This window comes from Anolis carolinensis, chromosome 6 (genome assembly GCF_035594765.1).
Source record: "Anolis carolinensis isolate JA03-04 chromosome 6, rAnoCar3.1.pri, whole genome shotgun sequence".
Classification (NCBI taxonomy): Eukaryota; Metazoa; Chordata; class Lepidosauria; order Squamata; family Dactyloidae; genus Anolis; species Anolis carolinensis.
Genome location: NC_085846.1, coordinates 87,213,164 through 87,230,905, shown reverse-complemented (window position 1 = coordinate 87,230,905; position 17,742 = coordinate 87,213,164). Strand labels below are relative to the sequence as shown.

At 38.8% G+C, this 17,742-nt stretch overlaps 1 protein-coding gene across 2 annotated transcripts in view; it reads right to left on the bottom strand.

Moving 5' to 3' along the window:
* crppa (CDP-L-ribitol pyrophosphorylase A) overlaps positions 1–17,742 on the bottom strand; it is a 62,563-nt gene that overhangs the window by 43,355 nt on the left and 1,466 nt on the right. For both annotated transcript variants that reach the window (XM_062983841.1, XM_008112615.3), the window contains exon 2: positions 11,139–11,418. In XM_062983841.1, coding sequence (XP_062839911.1) covers positions 11,139–11,418 — 280 coding nt within the window. The remainder of the gene's footprint in view (positions 1–11,138; positions 11,419–17,742) is intronic.

The following is a 17,742-nucleotide window of genomic DNA, read 5'->3' as shown; positions in this document are numbered from 1 at the left end:
GCTCCAAGTGCCATCATTTTTGTGCCTGGTAGACACCACAAAGGCCTCACTGTTGCCCCTTCCACTGGGAGAGCCAACCCCTGTCCGCAGGCTGCCTAAGCCCAGGGAAAGTGGTTGATGATGCAGACAGAAGAACAACTATTTACAGTGGCCCAAAATGTGGATAAACTTCAGGGAAACTCAGGAATATCCCACAACTTTTTCAATGGAGGACAAGGTAGCGCAACATTTTTCCCATATTAAGACAAACAACTCCTGTGCATCATGTGGATTTCAAAGTCCATTCACGCCCAAACTTACTCATTTGGCCTGTGTTGATGGACCCTAAGTTCAACTGAATTTACTCCCTGGAAAATATGCATAACATTGGAATAATTGCCCATCTTACTTTCCCATCCCATTTTTAAGAGAAAGGAAAAACAGAAAGGGGGCAACCACTGGCTTCAACTGAGATTTTTAACACATTCTTCTTTTCAGGAATTTAATTACATGATGACAGGAGACACAGTCATATCCTGAAAAGGGTCATTATTTCAATTCAGCCATTCTCTTGCTAGTCTCCATTCGCCTTACTTTTTAACCTCTCGCTTTCCCAGTAGAAAGGATAATAGTGATGCTACACTGAAATAAGAACTTGCCATTATTTTCCAGCTCTCCAAAGACAATCTCTTAGAAGAGATCCTCTCCCTGCCCAGCAGGCATAACACTGTATAGCTATATTGCTCTGTAGAGGTATATGACTAATGTTTTGTCATCATATTTAATCAATTTATTTTCATATATTGTTGCACCAAAATGTATTACTTTGCTCCACTGAAAGAACTTCTATTATTCACTATTCATAACCACATACATTTCCTGAACTAAAAGTAGAATTATCCGTGTATTTATGTGTCCAACAGGTAGGAACACGTACTACTATTCAGACATCTGCATTCCCACCAATTATATCTCTAGTAATCAAAAAGCTTCAGCCAAACTATAATTACCAGTTCTGTTGGCAGAACTGTCTTAAAAAAAATACTTACTCTAAGTTTAAGGAATACCACCTTCAAAGATAAACCCACCACCAGCAATTATGAGATTAAAATATTTCAACTATTTCTAAAATAAATTTTTTAAAAAGGTTTTGTATTTTTGAACATTAAGCCAATGTTGTATTAAGCTATTAATTAAACGTTGTTTAGAGGTATTCCTTTAATTTAACAACCAGAAAATCTGAAGATTACTTTGCAAGAATTTGAAGAACCAACATTTATACATTTTCCTCTCTTATATCTCCTGTATGATTTAGTCCATGGTCAAAGCTTTCCTTACATTCCCATAAGTCATCAAATGTTCATTGTATGTAGAATCTGGCACATATCACATACTGTCCAAAACACATGGGATTCCAAAGGGCAAAGAGCATATTTAAGCAGAAGTTGCTTCATTTTTTTTCACCCCTAATATTGCATAACAGATTTATCACCATTTATATACAGATGACATTCTGAAATACTAATGATCAATGTTAGCAGGGACTACTGTGTGAACAGTCCACTACAACAGTGGTTCTCAACCCTGGACTGGATGGCCCATGCGGCCTCTTCCAACTCTATGATTCTATGATTCTATGAAATCAGAGAATTTACTTTGTTTTGATCCCCAAATATTTAGTATTAAGACTGCTCCCATTTTCCTTTTTTGCCTCATCTAATAGAAAGCAGTTGTCCAATAGTCTATATTATTGGATTAAGACTATGAACAGTTCAGGGTATTCACTGGAGTGGTTTTTAATGGCAGTAAAAACATGCAGCTTAAGATTCATTAATTTACAGTTCTGGGAATGAACTACTGAACCTTTCTAATCTTTGAAAATGGGAAATGATGTCATAAATCACTGAAAAGGGCATTTAACATAATTTTAAATCAGAAGAGGGTCAGTTACCACATATCCTATTGGTTGTTTACCCAGCTGGAGAAGGATAGTTATACAACCTGTTTGAAGCAAAACACCAGGAAGGAAGTTTTAATATGTTTATCCCTAAATGTAAAATGAATATATTATCAGAAAGTTAAATCAAATGTGAACCAATATTAGTAACTTAACACCATGCTGAATATTAAGTCAATTTCATCAGTAAATATTAACCTTAATTCATACACTTGGTGAGTTCATATGAAATGACAGGTCAATACTCAGAGAAATCCTAACTTATTATTCACAAGGTTCATGCAACCCTTTAGCTCCCAATGGTTCCTCTTATAAATGGGAAGTTATACTAACTGGGGATCAAATGAATAATATGTCATGCAAATCGGGGCTCCTGGATTGCTGTTTTCAACAGAAAATACAAGAATTTTCATTTTTGGTTTATTTAGCTTCCCCTGCTTATCGGAGGCACCAAAATTAAGCTAAGAAAACAGCTCCTTACATATTATAGTAAAGTGTGTATTTTCCTTCCTCTGAGGGTGAGATAATGTGACTTGCCCAAGGCCACATAGTGACTTTCTAATGTGATTTGCCCAAGGCCACATACTGTAGTGGCTTTTCTCTAAAGAGTCACAGTTCAACACTCAAACTACTACAGCACATTACTGCTCATATCTTATATACCAACCAAATCCTGGATCACACAAAGAAGGTGTTTCTGCTATAACGAGCTTCGGAAAGACAAGTCTCTGTAAATACTACCTGCTACCGATGATTCATAACTTGTTAAAAGGTGAAAGTGAGAAATAAAAATAGGTTCCAGTTCATACACTCTATTTGGAATGGTTTCATTACCTTTTTAAAAGAAACATATAGGAACTTCAAACTTGTAAAGGATGATAATTCTTACAATGAATTAGTGTTCTTGTGGTGTACAAAATACAAGATTTTTTATATATACAGGACTGATAACAATGTAAAAGCAATACCACATAATAACCTGTTTTCCAGCAGCCTAATTTTGGACAGTCATAATTTTAGAATTGAAAGGTATATGGTGTCCCATGAGTTATTCACCATTGGATAAGTCCTCTAGACTGCCTTAGGGGGAACAATATTTCAATTGAAATGAAATATCTAACATTTGAAGTAAGCCAGGGATCGGATCTAAACGCAATACCAGACCTTCTCTGACTGCCATTTGCTAGCTTCCTTCCCAATGGCAAAGGAAGTCAAGGGGATACAAAAAACATTACTAGAAGGCTGAAAGAATACTTGAAATTCAAACAATGAACAGCCCAAATTCAAGAAGCAGGCTGTGTAAGAATTGTGAGCTTTGAAGAGGCAACAAAAGATCCCAAAGATTTTAAAGAGGTCTATAATACTAGCTATGCCAAACATCTTGTTGAAGTTATCAGCATCACATAAAGTTATGTGGGTTTTACTTACAGGTAACAGAGAAACCAAAATAGTTTGCTCTCCTTTTTTGCTAGGTTTACTATAGCTAGCTTTTGCATGTATGTGCAAGCACAGCAGCTCATTTAACAATAACTTGGAGACGAAGAGGGAATCAGAACAAAGGTGAAGGACTTAAGACTGTTTATCACTGAAGCTACAGATTTGCATTCTCAATTATATGACATGCATTAATTTCATGAAAAATGTTCCCTGGAACCAGGACACATGGCTCCAGGGGAGGGGAAAAACCATCAAGCAGTTTTTCAGAAATACATTGTACAACAAGAAATCTTCCTTCTCAGGATAATCAGCCACACATATCGTATGTTCTTCTAGAAGCCACCTAAAGAACCATTTTCCATGTACTCAATTGTGTTTTGTAGTTCAATACAGACAAAAGAGCATCAATGTATGATTCTCCTTGGAACTGTCAGCATTCTTTTAAAAAAATGGCTGTGCTGTCCATACTCTGCCTGAAATGTGAGGCTGCTCTGAAGTTTCAATGAAAGTCCAGTACATTCCCCAACTTCCCATAGAATCATAGAGTTGGAAGAGATGGGCCATCCAGTCCAACCCCCTGGCAAGAAGCAGGAAAATCACAATCAAAGCACCCCTGACAGATGGCCAAGAGTAACGCAAGAGTAAACCAATTTAGCCTGTGTTAAGGATTGGAATTCCCTGCACACTGTATAAAGCCAGTGTAAACAAACTCCATGTCCCAATTAGATAAGATCACTGCCATGTACTTTAAACTCTACTGTGCTTGGATAGCAACTGGAGCTGGTGTAAACTGCTGTAGCCATAATGCTTTCTAGTATGTATTTTGATTATCATATTGTATAGTCTTCTATTAATTGCACTGGCTTCTGATTTATATGCAAGGATATCAATCTTCACAGCAATTATTGCTCTATTAATTTTTGATTTAGTCCTGAATTCAAAATTACCTTGTGAGCTTTGGTTATCTTAGGACTAAAAGGTGGACTAGAATGATTTTTTAATTGGAAGTAACTTACTCAAACTTGCTCAGTTTGTAACCCCAAGTTACAAACATCTGATTTAAGAATGATTTATAGTTAAGAACAGGGGTGAGACAACGGGAAGTGAGAGAAATCTACCCCTGAAAGAGTTATCGTGGAGAAAAAGTATCTCCATTGAAGGTATATCATTGATCCTTGTTTCGACAACAAGCCAAATTTTTCAAAATCCAATTATCACAGGGACAGAAAGCAAGGTGAAATCTTCTGAACAGGAGCAGAGACAGCAAAACAAATGCCACAAGGGTGTCAACCCTTCCCTACACTATCCAAAGCTAACATATGGCATTATGGCTGGGATTATGTTCCGACTTACATACAAATTCACTTTACGAACAAACCCACAGAAGCTATCTTCCAACCTCATCATACAAACTTATTTGCCCGCTGTACATTGGTTTCTCTCCCCTTTCGCCATGGAGCCCATTATACAACATACATCTACTTCCAGTAGGGCTCCATAGTGAAAGGGGAAAGGAAGCAGAGTATGTTGCCACTGTATCAACACAGGAAGCTTCCCGTGTTGCATTTGCAACAATGGGGGGACGTAGGGCAGTAGACAGTTCCCCCGATGGGATGGAGATCCAGTTAGGTCAGGCAATGTGGGACATGATGTATGGCAAATCCCGACATTAATGCGATAAGGTCCTCTTCGTAACTTGGGGACTGCCTGTATTACAAATAACAAAAATGTTTTAGTTTAATATACTTTCCATATTTACTCAACTTCAAAATGCAGAAATTACAGTTAGCAATTCAGGCAACTTGTATATGGTATGATATTGTATTATATGGTTAAATAAGTAAAAACCTGGAAAAACCTAGAAAAATAACTAACTGTGATAATACAGTCATACTATGTATTTTATTCAATAAGCAGAATTTCAAAAACTGAAGGTGCAAGTTCATATGAATCTACTCAGGGGTATGTCTCACTGAGTTTAATGATTCTTATTCTTTAAAAATTATAGTAAAATTTTCAGCCTAAATGTTTGTCCGGAGCTTGAAAAACCATCCTAATATGCTGACTTTTTTTCATTTACTATGGAACAAGAAGATAAGATGTACTTCTGAAGAACAGTCATGAAAATTCTGATTTTCTGAATCTTCAAAATGTGGGAGGTTTTCAGATTTTGCTGTTCCACTTACATCAGTAAATGTTGCACAGAGAATGAGACATTCAATTCAAACCTTGCCACAATTAAATATACTCAGTTTCTCAATACTATTTTTCAATCAAGTCTGACAAGTTCATGTTTTCAAACGAAATAAGCTGCAAGCACTTTTCTTTGTGGTACTGTTCAAATTGTTGGCAACAGAAAGTTGCCAGGGGCTTTGGAACGCTGCCTTTTTCTGTTTCCACTACTTTCCACAACTTGTATTGGCAACAAAATATATGGTTTCCAGAAATGCATAGTTTTAATTATAAATTGCTTGAAAACATAAATGGAAATTAATTGGTTACAAAGCTGTATTCTAACACAATCAGAAGATTGTTTCATTTTATTAATTTATTAAGGCATAATTTTGTAATTCTATAAACTGCACATACTAATCCTGCAGGCAAATAACAAACTGATTAGTAAATGTAATAAAGTAATTTATTCTACTGACAAGAAGAATTAAGGAGTGCAATATCCTACTTGATCAATTGCCATTTTAAGAACATTAAAACTTCATATAATTATGCTATCTATGTGGTATGCAGAACCTGAATGCTAAAATAGCATTTAATGTGATGTTTCAGCCAATTTTTTCTTAAAGGAAGGAAGTCTAAATGCATGATTTAGAAGGAAATAATTATTTTTACATTGAAAATGTATCTCATTTATGTAGCTTTCCAACTTGCTTTGCTTTTGGGGGGTTGTTTTGCAGTTTGTGTTGGATGGTGGGAGTGCTCTTTTTCAGATAACATCTTTCTATTAGTAGAACCAATCATAAGCAAAGTTATGGTCAGTTTTCGATGAACCCAAAATCAAGATGACGCATAGATAATGCGAATTCTAATGTATGAATATAGAACATTATTCTAAAATACACACCACAGTCATTTAAAATAACTCCCAGTGTCATCATCAGTCACCAATATCCTAATGTCCTTAATTTAAGCTTTAGTTTGTGAACTTTTAAAAAGTCATTCTTCATCTCTAAATGGCTTTAGTATTTCTGTTTATGGATTTTTGCTTGGTGTCAAAATTTGAACACTGGTGAAAACAAGACTGGAGCTTTGCCTTCAAATTGCCTGTGAACTATTAATTTTATAGGTTTTTCTTAATCAAGGAATATTCAGAAATATTTTTCCCAGTTCATTCCTTTTGACATATAACCAACTGTACATGGGATTCACTGGTGGTTTCCCACCCAAGTACTAACTGGGACTAATCCAACTAGATTTCCAAGATCAGGCTATTCAGCCTGAATTCTTAGTTATTTCAGAAAAAAATTAACACATATATCAGGATCCTCTCTTTATCTGTATATGTAATCTGCCATGTTCAAGTATTTAATTTCTCACATTAGTGGACAGCAATAAGGGAAAGGAACATGTCTGAATCTTTCCGACTAAAAAACCACTCACAATCTCACACTACGGATAATTTCCGTGACCAAATACTAACTAAGCAGGCCTAGTACATAATCTATATATATAAAAGAGTGATGGCATCACGGCGATGGACAAAACAACAAATCTACAGCTCCCCCAAACTCTAAAATTGGCAACGCAATCCATCATCCCCGCCTCCAGTAAGATACAACATAATCAAACAAAAAACACAATCACAACACCAAAAAAACACAACAGGCAATCTGCGCACGCGCAGAAACACAGTCCTCCCAACTCTTTCCGCGCGCGCACACACACACAGAACCGTTCCCCTCCCTCCCTCTCTTGCACCTCCTCCACCGCCGAAGCCAGGGACTCTGCAGGAGAAGGCACATCTCCGCCTCACGAGGCTGAGCTCCCCATCCTCGAATCGGGAGTTCTACTCCAAAACTCCCGGAGGGCCTAAGCCGACCCTTCCCTGCCCTCACCTCTCGCCTGAAAAACAAAAAGGTCCCTCCCTCGGGACCTTCCTGGTTTTTGGCGCCAACACTGTCATTGCCGCGCCAGGCACTTCTGGGAAAGCGAGTCCTGCCTCTCTCCCTCTGTGTGGAGGGGCAGCCTTTCCCACCCCTTTCTCTTCCTCTCGGGCCTGCAGCGGCGGACGAGCACCACGTTGCCCGCCTTCCTGGCCCGGTTCCCCTCCTCCTCCTCGCCGCTGCTCAGGCCTCCTCCTGTCCTCCGCGGGAAGAACATGGAGGCCGGCATCGGGAAGCGCGGAGGCGGGGAGGAAGGAAGCCGCGACGCCCCAGGCCTGCGCCTCCACTGGAGCCCGCTCTTGCCTGGCCTACAACCCACCACCACACCGGCGCCACCTCCGGTAGGAGGGGAAGGGCCGGGATTGAGGGGCAAAGGGGAAGGGCAGACCTCACCCCGCCACGCCTCCCGCCTGGCCCCTGAGCACGTACAGAGCGCCTTCTCCTCTTCTCTTATTTACCCTTTTCCAGGGCCCGGGGGATGGCGCAAACGCCTTCCTTGCAAAATTATAAATATACAGTAGAATCTCACTTATCCAACATAAACATCCCAGCACAACATTGCATAACTGAATATGTTGGATAATAAGAACGGATTCAGGAAATCCCAATTAAACATCAAATTAGGGAATCATTATACAAATTAACCACCAAAACATCATGTTATACAACAAATTTGACAGAAAAAGTATCACAATTTAAAACACTGAATACACAAAAATTGACTACTAAAACGCAGACTACATTGGATAATCCAGAACATTGCATTACCAAATGTTGGATAACTGAGATTCTACTGTAAGATGAAATAATTACTGTGGTGCAGTAATACACAACAATATAATCTCTACAATCACAACACTAAATAAACAACACCACTCTGAAAACGGGAATTCCAGACAGGAAACAATCAGGGCCAGCTAACACCTCCCAACAAAGTATTCCCATCGCCAAAGTCTGGGAAATCCTCTGTTTTCTGAGGGTCACAGACAGTAGAAGCACATAAAATATCACACACAACACCACTCTGAAAACAAGGAAATTCCAGAGAGGAAACAATCACGGCCAGCTAACACCTCCCAACAAAAAATTCACTCAGGGAGGAAACAGCCAGGCTTTAAAGCTACAAGGTCATTACATGCTAATCATTTTTCCTAATTGCAGCATTCATACTTCCCTCCAACAGACAAAAACAATCAAAAATATTGTATATTCACAACCTTACGAAAATAATACCCCTGATGGTGCAGCGTGTTAAAGCGCTGAGCTGCTAAACTTCTGGACCGAAAGGTTGCAGGTTTGAATTCGAGGAACAGACAGAGCCCCCACTGTTAGCCCCAACTTCTCCCAACCCTAAAGTTCAAAAACATTCAAATGAGAGTAGATGAATAGGTACCACTCCAGCGGAAAGGTTACGGTACTCCATGCAGTCATACCACATGACCTTGGAGGAGTCTACGGACAACGCCAGCTCTTCAAGCTTACAAATAGAGATAACCACTAACCCCCAAAGTCGGACACGACTGGACTTAATGTCAGGGGAAAACGTTTACTCTTTACCTTAACTACCACCAATTCCTCAATACTTTATTTCCCATACCACCAGACTTCGCCACAGCAACGCGTGGCCGGGCACAGCTAGTGATAAAATATAAGGGAAGAGAACACTCCCTCGGTAAAACCTAGTATTGATATATTAGGCCAAGTGATACATTGTTCAGAAATACTGGTGACAAAGATCTAAACAAACTACGGAAGATCAAGCAGAATTCAACAAAATGTATCTCTTACTTTATTTTTCCTATTGCTACATTTCAGTGGAAATTGTTAACTCAGCAGGGTTGTTCATAAAAGACTAGTAACAGAAATAGTACAATGGATTAAAAACTGGTTAACAAGCAGGAAGCAGAGAACTAAAAATAAATGATCATTTCTTATAACAGAAGTTGTAGATGTGGGTTTCCTCTAAGACCTCTTGTATTTAATTCCTTGAATAAATGACATAGAATTAGGAGTGAGGTGGCCAAGTCTATTGTTAATAAACTTTGATGCTTCAATAATGCATGATTTGTGGGCCAGTGATTAAGTGTAGGTGAAAATATACATACATATCATTATGAAGTGTCAGAACTTACCCAATCTCTATAACTTGGGGAAAATGTTAAAAATAAAAATAACCTACAAAACTGAGTTACATTTTTATCCATTCTTGAAAAACTGTCAAAGCTTAATCCCGACCTTCAAATACCATTTGAAGTATAATTCACAATGCTCCTGAAAGGTATTTGAGTTTGAATCACAGAATCATGGAGTTGGAAGAGACCTCATGGACCATCCAGTCCAACCCCCTGCCAAGAAGCAGGAAAATCGTATTCAAAGCACACCCGACAGATGGCCATCCAGCCTCTGCTTAAAAGCCTCCAAAGAAGGAGCCTCCATCACACTCTGAGGCAGAGAGTTCACTGCTAAACAGCTTTAAACTACAGGAATCTCCTTTCCTGTAGTTTAAAGTCGTTGCTCCGCGTCCTAGTCTCCAGGGCAGCAGAAAACAAGCCCAGATCTTTAAGCCACTCCTCATAGGGCTTGTTCTCCAGACCCTTGATAATTTTAGTCGCCCTCCTCTGGACACATTCCAGCTTGTCAACATCTCCCTTCAATTGCAGTGCCCAGAACTGGACACAGTATTCCAGGTGTGGTCTGACCAAGGCAGAATAGAGGGGTAGTATGACTTCTCTGGATCTAGACACTAGACTCCTATTTATGCAGGCCGAAATCCCATTGGCTTTTTGAGAATCATATTGTTGGCTCGTTTTTAACTTGTTGTCCATGAGGACTCAAAGATCTTTTTCACATGTACTGCTGTCGAGCCTGGCGTCTCCCCATTCTGTATCTTTGCATTTCATTTTTTCTGCCTAAATGGAGTATCTTGCATTTATCCCTATTGAATTTCATTTTGTTAGTTTTGGCCCATCTCTCTGATCTGTTAAGATCATTTTGAAATCTGCTCCTGTCTTCTGGAGTATTCGCTATCTCTCCCAGTTTGGTGTCATCTGCAAACTTGATGATCATGTCTGCTAGACCTTTATCAATAAGTCATTAATAAAGATGTTGAACAGAACCAGGCCCAGGACAGAACCCTGCGGCACTGCATTCATCACTTCTTTCCAGGATGAAGAAGCAGCATTGGTGAACACCCTTTGGGTTTGTTCACTTAACCAATTACAGATCCACCTAACCATAGTTTTGCCTATTCCACATTTGACTAATTTGTTTGCCATGGCGGACCTTGTTGAAGGCCTTACTGACATCCAGATACGCTACACCTATGGCGTTCTCTGCAACGACCCAGCGTGTAACTCTATTAAAAAAAAGAGATCAGATTTGAGGGGAGGGGGGGGGGGTTGAGATGGGGAAGATACAAAATCTCATATTCTAGATGATATAACCTGATATTGCTAGTATTACTAAGGTAACACAGATAGTAAAAAGGACAGAACATAAACTAGGTGGATACAATTTCTTAAGTATATTGAGCATACATTATTTATCAGCTTTTTTTCATATATACGTATTTCAGATTAATTACAACAATGCTATCTCATACCACTTATTACCACAACATTACAAATGCTAGATTTTGCAGAACTTACCCCATGCTCTTTGGCAGCCATAACTACTTTAAAAAGAATGTCCTCCTCAACAAATGGCCTCACAGCATCATGGATTATTATAACTTCTGGTTTCTTGAGGAGTTGACTAGAATTATTGCTCTTTACAAATATATCCAATCCATTGAAGATAGATCTGTGGCGAGTCATTCCACCTTCAACCACTGTTGTCTTCTTGTGGCCAAATTTGTTTATAATATACTTCATTTTTTCAACATTCTCTTGTGATACCACCACGATTATATCAGATATCCAGCTGACTCTATAATATATCAAGAACAATGATATATATTGCTAAATATCTTGGGACTCTGCTAATATGTAAAGGATTTTCTCATTGTAATTAAATATATTTACATTTAAAAGTATCTTCCAATAATTTTACAACTACACTTTTGCTACATCAAAAATCCTGTAACCATGTAGCTATAGAGAATTACAGTGAAATAAATAGGATTGTGATGATAGGTTGTTATATGCAACAGAATGGCTTCAGTCACAACACTTCATTTACATGCCCTCCAACATTTCACAGATTAAAAACAATGACACATGTGGCTGAGCCACATCACTGTGGTCAAAAAGATGTGGCCAGGCAACAAGAAGGAAAATAAGTTTTTAATGGGGGGAAATGCACAAGACTAACATTTTAAACACAGGAACACTGAAATGTATGTGCTGAGTTTAAGAAAGCCCTACAAGACTGTCCTTCTTCTTCTTTCCCTCCTGCTGAGTTAACTGAGTACAAACTAATTTTGCACCTTGAATTTAGCCAGGAAGAAGATGGAAGGGAAACAAGAACATTTTACAAGCAGCTGTGAGAGTGGGATGACAGAGGTTAAACTGGGCCTATTCCTGCCAAGCCAACAAGTTCTGGAACCACCAATTCTGGAAATGACCAGTTCTGGAACCACATATGATTCACCACTACAATCTGTGTTGCTGTAGATTCAAAATGTTCTTTAGAAACTTACCTACAACTAGAAAAATCTACCCCTCCTTATGCGATAATATTGAAACCAGGAAATATTTTTATCTAATTTATTTATTTCCTGTTGTGTTTTTAGTGCCCAATTCCCATTTTTTATTATTAATAGATCTTTATATTTGAGCCAATTTTCCCACCCTATTCTTCTTTGGGGGGCCTCTAATGGTGATATCCATAATGGTGCTTTTTCATATAACCTTTTTTATATTTCTCCCATATCTTAAGAATTGAGGACCTTATAAAACAAAATTATTTTCTATCCTTTTTTATACCAGAGATAACAGTGCCACCATAATCTCAGGTCTATTCCCTTCAGATTCAAAAATTTTGCTATTTTCAAGTTTTGCCCAATCTTTGGCCCACAATAGTGCTGCCACCTCAAAGTATAGTTTTAAATCAGGCGTAGCTAGACCTCCCCTCTGTCTTTCATCAATCATGTATTTTACTTTAATTCTGGGTTTCTTTTTTTTCTTTTTTTTCTCTTTTTGCCAAATAAACTTCATTATAGCTTTATTCCCCCCCCCCCCCCCCAAAAAAAAAAAGCCCGGCCAGAATCCTGCACGGGATCTTTTTAACAGCTTGTTTATTTTAGCTTCTTTTGTACCGCGGGTTGTATGTTGTATTAATGTCTATGTGCTAAATGTTTTGATACGGCCGATGGGCTAATCAATAAAATATGATTGAACAAGATTTACTATGGTCCATAGACCCATCAGTAAAAGATAAGTCAATTTCCAATATGGCTACATATGGAGGAAGAACATAGTTTCCTGTTATGACGATTTGGGATACACTTGTTTTTTCAGGGAATAGGGGGAAAGTGCAGAACAGGGATAAGGAAAGCTGTGGGACAAGAATAAATTTTACTAGTACCCCCTTCTCCTGTTATGCAACTTAATGGGAAATACTATACCTGTTGAATTTCACTCTGATCTATAGTGGTTACAATTAGAGGAATCTCTGGCACTGAAGAAATTTAAAGGATATATATCAAGACTGCAATGAAGTCTGCTAAACAGGAATCTCTGACAGCAAAAAATATATTTAAGTTCTCATATGAATGATGACTGGTCATATATAATAGCTAAATCTCTAATACAGAAATTTCCTACTAATACACAAACTGAAAAAAATCACTTGAGGAATATGTACAATGAAGTATTGCCTCGGTTTTTAATTTTGCTTAAAAGATTAATACATAACTGTATATGTTTTCAGACTATTTCCTAATTGAAACCAAGTGGAGAACTCCTGTTTTCTATTAAGACATGATAATTAAGCTTGGGAAAGAGGGTCAAAATAGAGAACATCCCACTCTCTTCCAAACAATATTTTATAATTTATTTCTTATTCTGCTTAACAGAGTTTCTCAAAGCATGATCTATAAACTATGGGTGGTCTGCAGAAAGGCTGACAACTGCCACCCGCTTTCTACACTGGGAAAAATGATTGAAATTGAAATTGACCTGAGGCTAAAGCTGACAAACATTACATCCAACCTCAGAGAACTTTGCTAAGAAAAATGGCACATCCACCACACTAGAAAGGCAAAACCAAGGTTATTAAAATATGAATTATGTGCTTCAGTTTGTAGACTTAAAAGTGCATTATTAAGGGGTCTGCTATCTTCTCAGTTATGTTAAAATGGTTTGCAGAAGGAAAATAATTTGAGCAGCACTGCTATAATATATTTGTCTATCACACTTGTCTTCACTCATATAAAGTAAGACAGAAAATAGCATGGCAATTCTATAATTAAGGCAATATAGCAGATATAGTTATATATGCCAGCAAATATGGAAAACACAAGAATGGCCATCAGAGTGGAAAAAATAAATTTATATCCCCATACCCAAAAAGGGAAATGCTAAAGAATGCTCAAACTTCTGTACAGTGGCACTTATTTTCCATGCCAGTAAGGTAATGCTCAAGATCCTGCAAGGCAGACTGCAGCAATAGAGCGAGAGTTGCCAGATGTACAAGCTGGGTTCAGAAAAGGCAGAGGAACGAGAGACCAAATCGCCAAAATCCTCTGGATAATGGAGGAAGCCAGGGAATTTCAGAGAAACATCTACTTCTGCTTTATTGACTATTCTAAAGCCTTCGACTGCGTGGATCATAATAAACTATGGAAAGTTCTTGGTGGTATGGGGATACCAAGTCACCTTGTCTGTCTCCTGAGAAATCTGTACAAAGACCAAGCAGCCACAGTAAGAACATATCATAGAACAACAGACTGGTTCAAGATTGGGAAAGGAGTGCGGCAGGGCTGTATACTTTCACCCTACCTATTCAACTTGTACGCAGAACACATCATGCGATGTGCGGGGCTTGACGATTCCAAGGCCGGAGTTAAAATTGCTGGAAGAAACATTAACAACCTTAGGTATGCAGATGATACCACTCTGATGGCTGAAAGTGAGGAGGAGCTAAGGAGCTTTATCACCAAGGTGAAAGAAGAAAGTGCAAAAGCTGGGCTGCAGCTAAATATCAAGAAAACCAAGATTATGGCAACCACACCTATTGACAACTGGCAAATAGAAGGAGAAAGCATGGAGGCAGTGACAGACTTTATATTTCTAGGCGCGAAGATCACTGCAGATGCAGACTGCAGCCAGGAAATTAGAAGACCTTTACTTCTTGGGAGAGCAATGGCCAACATTGACAAAATAGTGAAAAGCAGAGACATCACATTGGCAACGAAGGTCCGCATAGTCAAAGCAATGGTATTCCCCATAGTAACCTATGGATGTGAGAGCTGGACCATAAGGAAGGCTGAGAGAAGGAAGATAGATGCTTTTGAACTTTGGTGCTGAAGGAAAATCCTGAGAGTCCCTTGGACCGCAAGAAGATCCAACCAGTCCATCCTCCAGGAAATAATGCCCAATGGCTGCTCACTGGAGGGAAGGATATTGGAGGCAAAGTTGAAATATTTTGGCCACATCATGAGAAGACAGGAAAGTTTGGAAAAGATCATGATGCTGGAGAAAATGAAAGGAAAAAGGAAGAGAGGCCGACCAAGGGCAAGGTGGAGGGACGGTATCCTTGAAGTTACTGGCATGAGCTTGAAGGAACTGGGGGCGGCGACGGACGACAGGGAGCTCTGGCCCAAACTGGTCCATGAGGTCACGAAGAGTCGGAAACAACTGACCGAATAAAGAAGAAGTTATATAAAGTAGAGGAGGGTTGCTGGTTGTTGTTTTTTTCAATATTGGTAGAGTCTATTTTTCTAAGAACTTCATCACATGCAATATAATCAGTGTTTCTACACATTTAAAAAACAGCTACTGACAGAGCCCATCATACAATGCAAGCTCATATTGTGGGTTTCAACTATTGTACATTTCTAAAGTGTGGCTTTCCAGATGATTTCTAAGTTGATTGGTAATCGACTTCATTTTAAATTCCGTGCATAGAAGGGTAAAAATGTTAAATTTCACATGTAATGGGAATTCCCAATTGTCTGCTAATTTTTTTTCAGGCATCTTTCATTTTAGGAGATGCTGTCACCTAGTACTCTTTAAGGCAGTGAATATGTTATCTTCCCACTTAAAGCCACTTTTAAAAACATGGTGTTGGAACAGGTGTTTCCTGTTTAGGGCAAAATTTCATTACAAAAATATTGAGAAAGAATTGAAGATCTGCAATGGGACAACATTTGAATGACACCACAATTGGTGAGGGTTTCTTTTCATGTGTTTGCTGAGATGGTTACAAACTGATGATGAGACCCAGAGATTGAGGCCAATTAAATTGTTAGCATGACACAGTATAAAGTGCTGCCAAAGCTCAAAGCAGGACAGTAATCCTCTGGAATCTGTAAAGAATGAAGACAACCCACCCAGGATGGGGTCAAGGAAGGTTTCCTGAAAACGAGAAAACATGAATGGAAATAAGATATTCACAGGGGCCAAAAACAGATGATTAAAAAGTGGGTGACAAATTGAGGTGTTGAGGTGACAAATTGGGAAGCCAATAAACACATATGAATATATTGTGCCATACAGAAGAAAATGAAATGTGTTAGTCACATCTACATGCAGCATGGTCAATGTCATTCCTATTTGGTTTTGTGGGGAAATGCAGTGGTTAATATCCACTTCTTAGGCCTCTTCTACACGGTCATATAAAATCCAGATTATCTGCTTTGAACTGGATTATATGGCAGTGTAGACTCATAATCCAGCTCAAGGAAGATAATGTGGATTATCTGCTTAGATAATTATAATTTGGATTATATGGCAGTGTAGAAGGGCCTTAGAGGTTCTAAGGAAGACTTGCAGGCTTTCCATATGATGAAAACCGGGAATATATGCATGCATATGCATTTCAGAGAGACGTATTTGTTCCTTTCACTCTTAAATGCCATATTTTAAATGTAGCAACTGGGCTTCATCTGAATTTACCAACGAGTATTCCTTTCTGTCAAAGGCAAAACTTAATTGGAACAGAAAAGAACTCCTGTATTCAGAAACACCTTTAATTAATACACATAACCATAATATTTTAAACAGGTTCCAAAGACAATCCTTGTGAAATCTCTTCTGACTGAACATTCACATTGCTCACTTTAACATGCTATACTGAAAGAAAGTGAACACAACTATTTTTCATATATCTAAGTCCTTTCTTTTCTTCTTATTGTACTCGAATGCGTGGCTGCATGACAACCAGGTCACAACCCCCATCCCAAAGCAATTTTATAGCATCATAAGCTGCACAAGTGATCTAACAGAGGTGGACAAGAGTACCACTTAGGCACCTATCAGACTATTCACACAGGTCATCTAGGAATTGCAAAAGAAAAGAATTAAAAATGTGATGGCTGAATTACTGAATTACATCAGCAAAAACTGAATTTACGCTAATGCAACTCACTTTTTTGTCAATGCACATATTGGAACTATGTTCTGATCACATAATGACAAAAATCCCCCACAACCCACCTTATAGGCAATACACTTTTCTATGCTGCAGAAAAGTGTGTGGGGGGTGGGGGGGTGGGGGTGCATTCAGCTATTTTTCGGTAGCCAGATATGCTGCATGGAAATCTTCTCCAGGAATATTTGAAAGACCCTTGCAGACCTGTTGCAGCTTGTCAGGCTACAGGGGAAATGGCTGGAAATGTCCATGCCAATTTCTGCACTTTTTAGCAAGACTTTTCAAAGGCCACAAAGTAAATAAAAGGAGGCCCAAGGAAGTGGTCACCCAACAAATAAATCAAAACAAATCCATCAGCCAGAACTGGACACTATTCTATGGATAGGAACAAACAAAAGGGGTCATCTAGCAACCACAAAGGCAGGAGCAAGACAGTTCTGCAACCAAGAGCATCATCATCTCATAGAGCAGTGGTTCTCAACCTGTGGGTCCCCAGGTGTTGTGGCCTATAACTTCCAAAAATCCCAGCCAGTTTACCAGCTGTTAGGATTTCTGGGAATTGAAGGCCAAAATATCTGGGGACCCACAGGTTGAGAATCACTGTTGTAGAGCAATACTAATCAAAGTGGTGGTCCATGGACTGTTGCCAAACTATGAACCATCAGCAATCAGTGTAGAGAGAGGTGTCCCCCCCCCCAAAAAAACCCCCAAAATGTC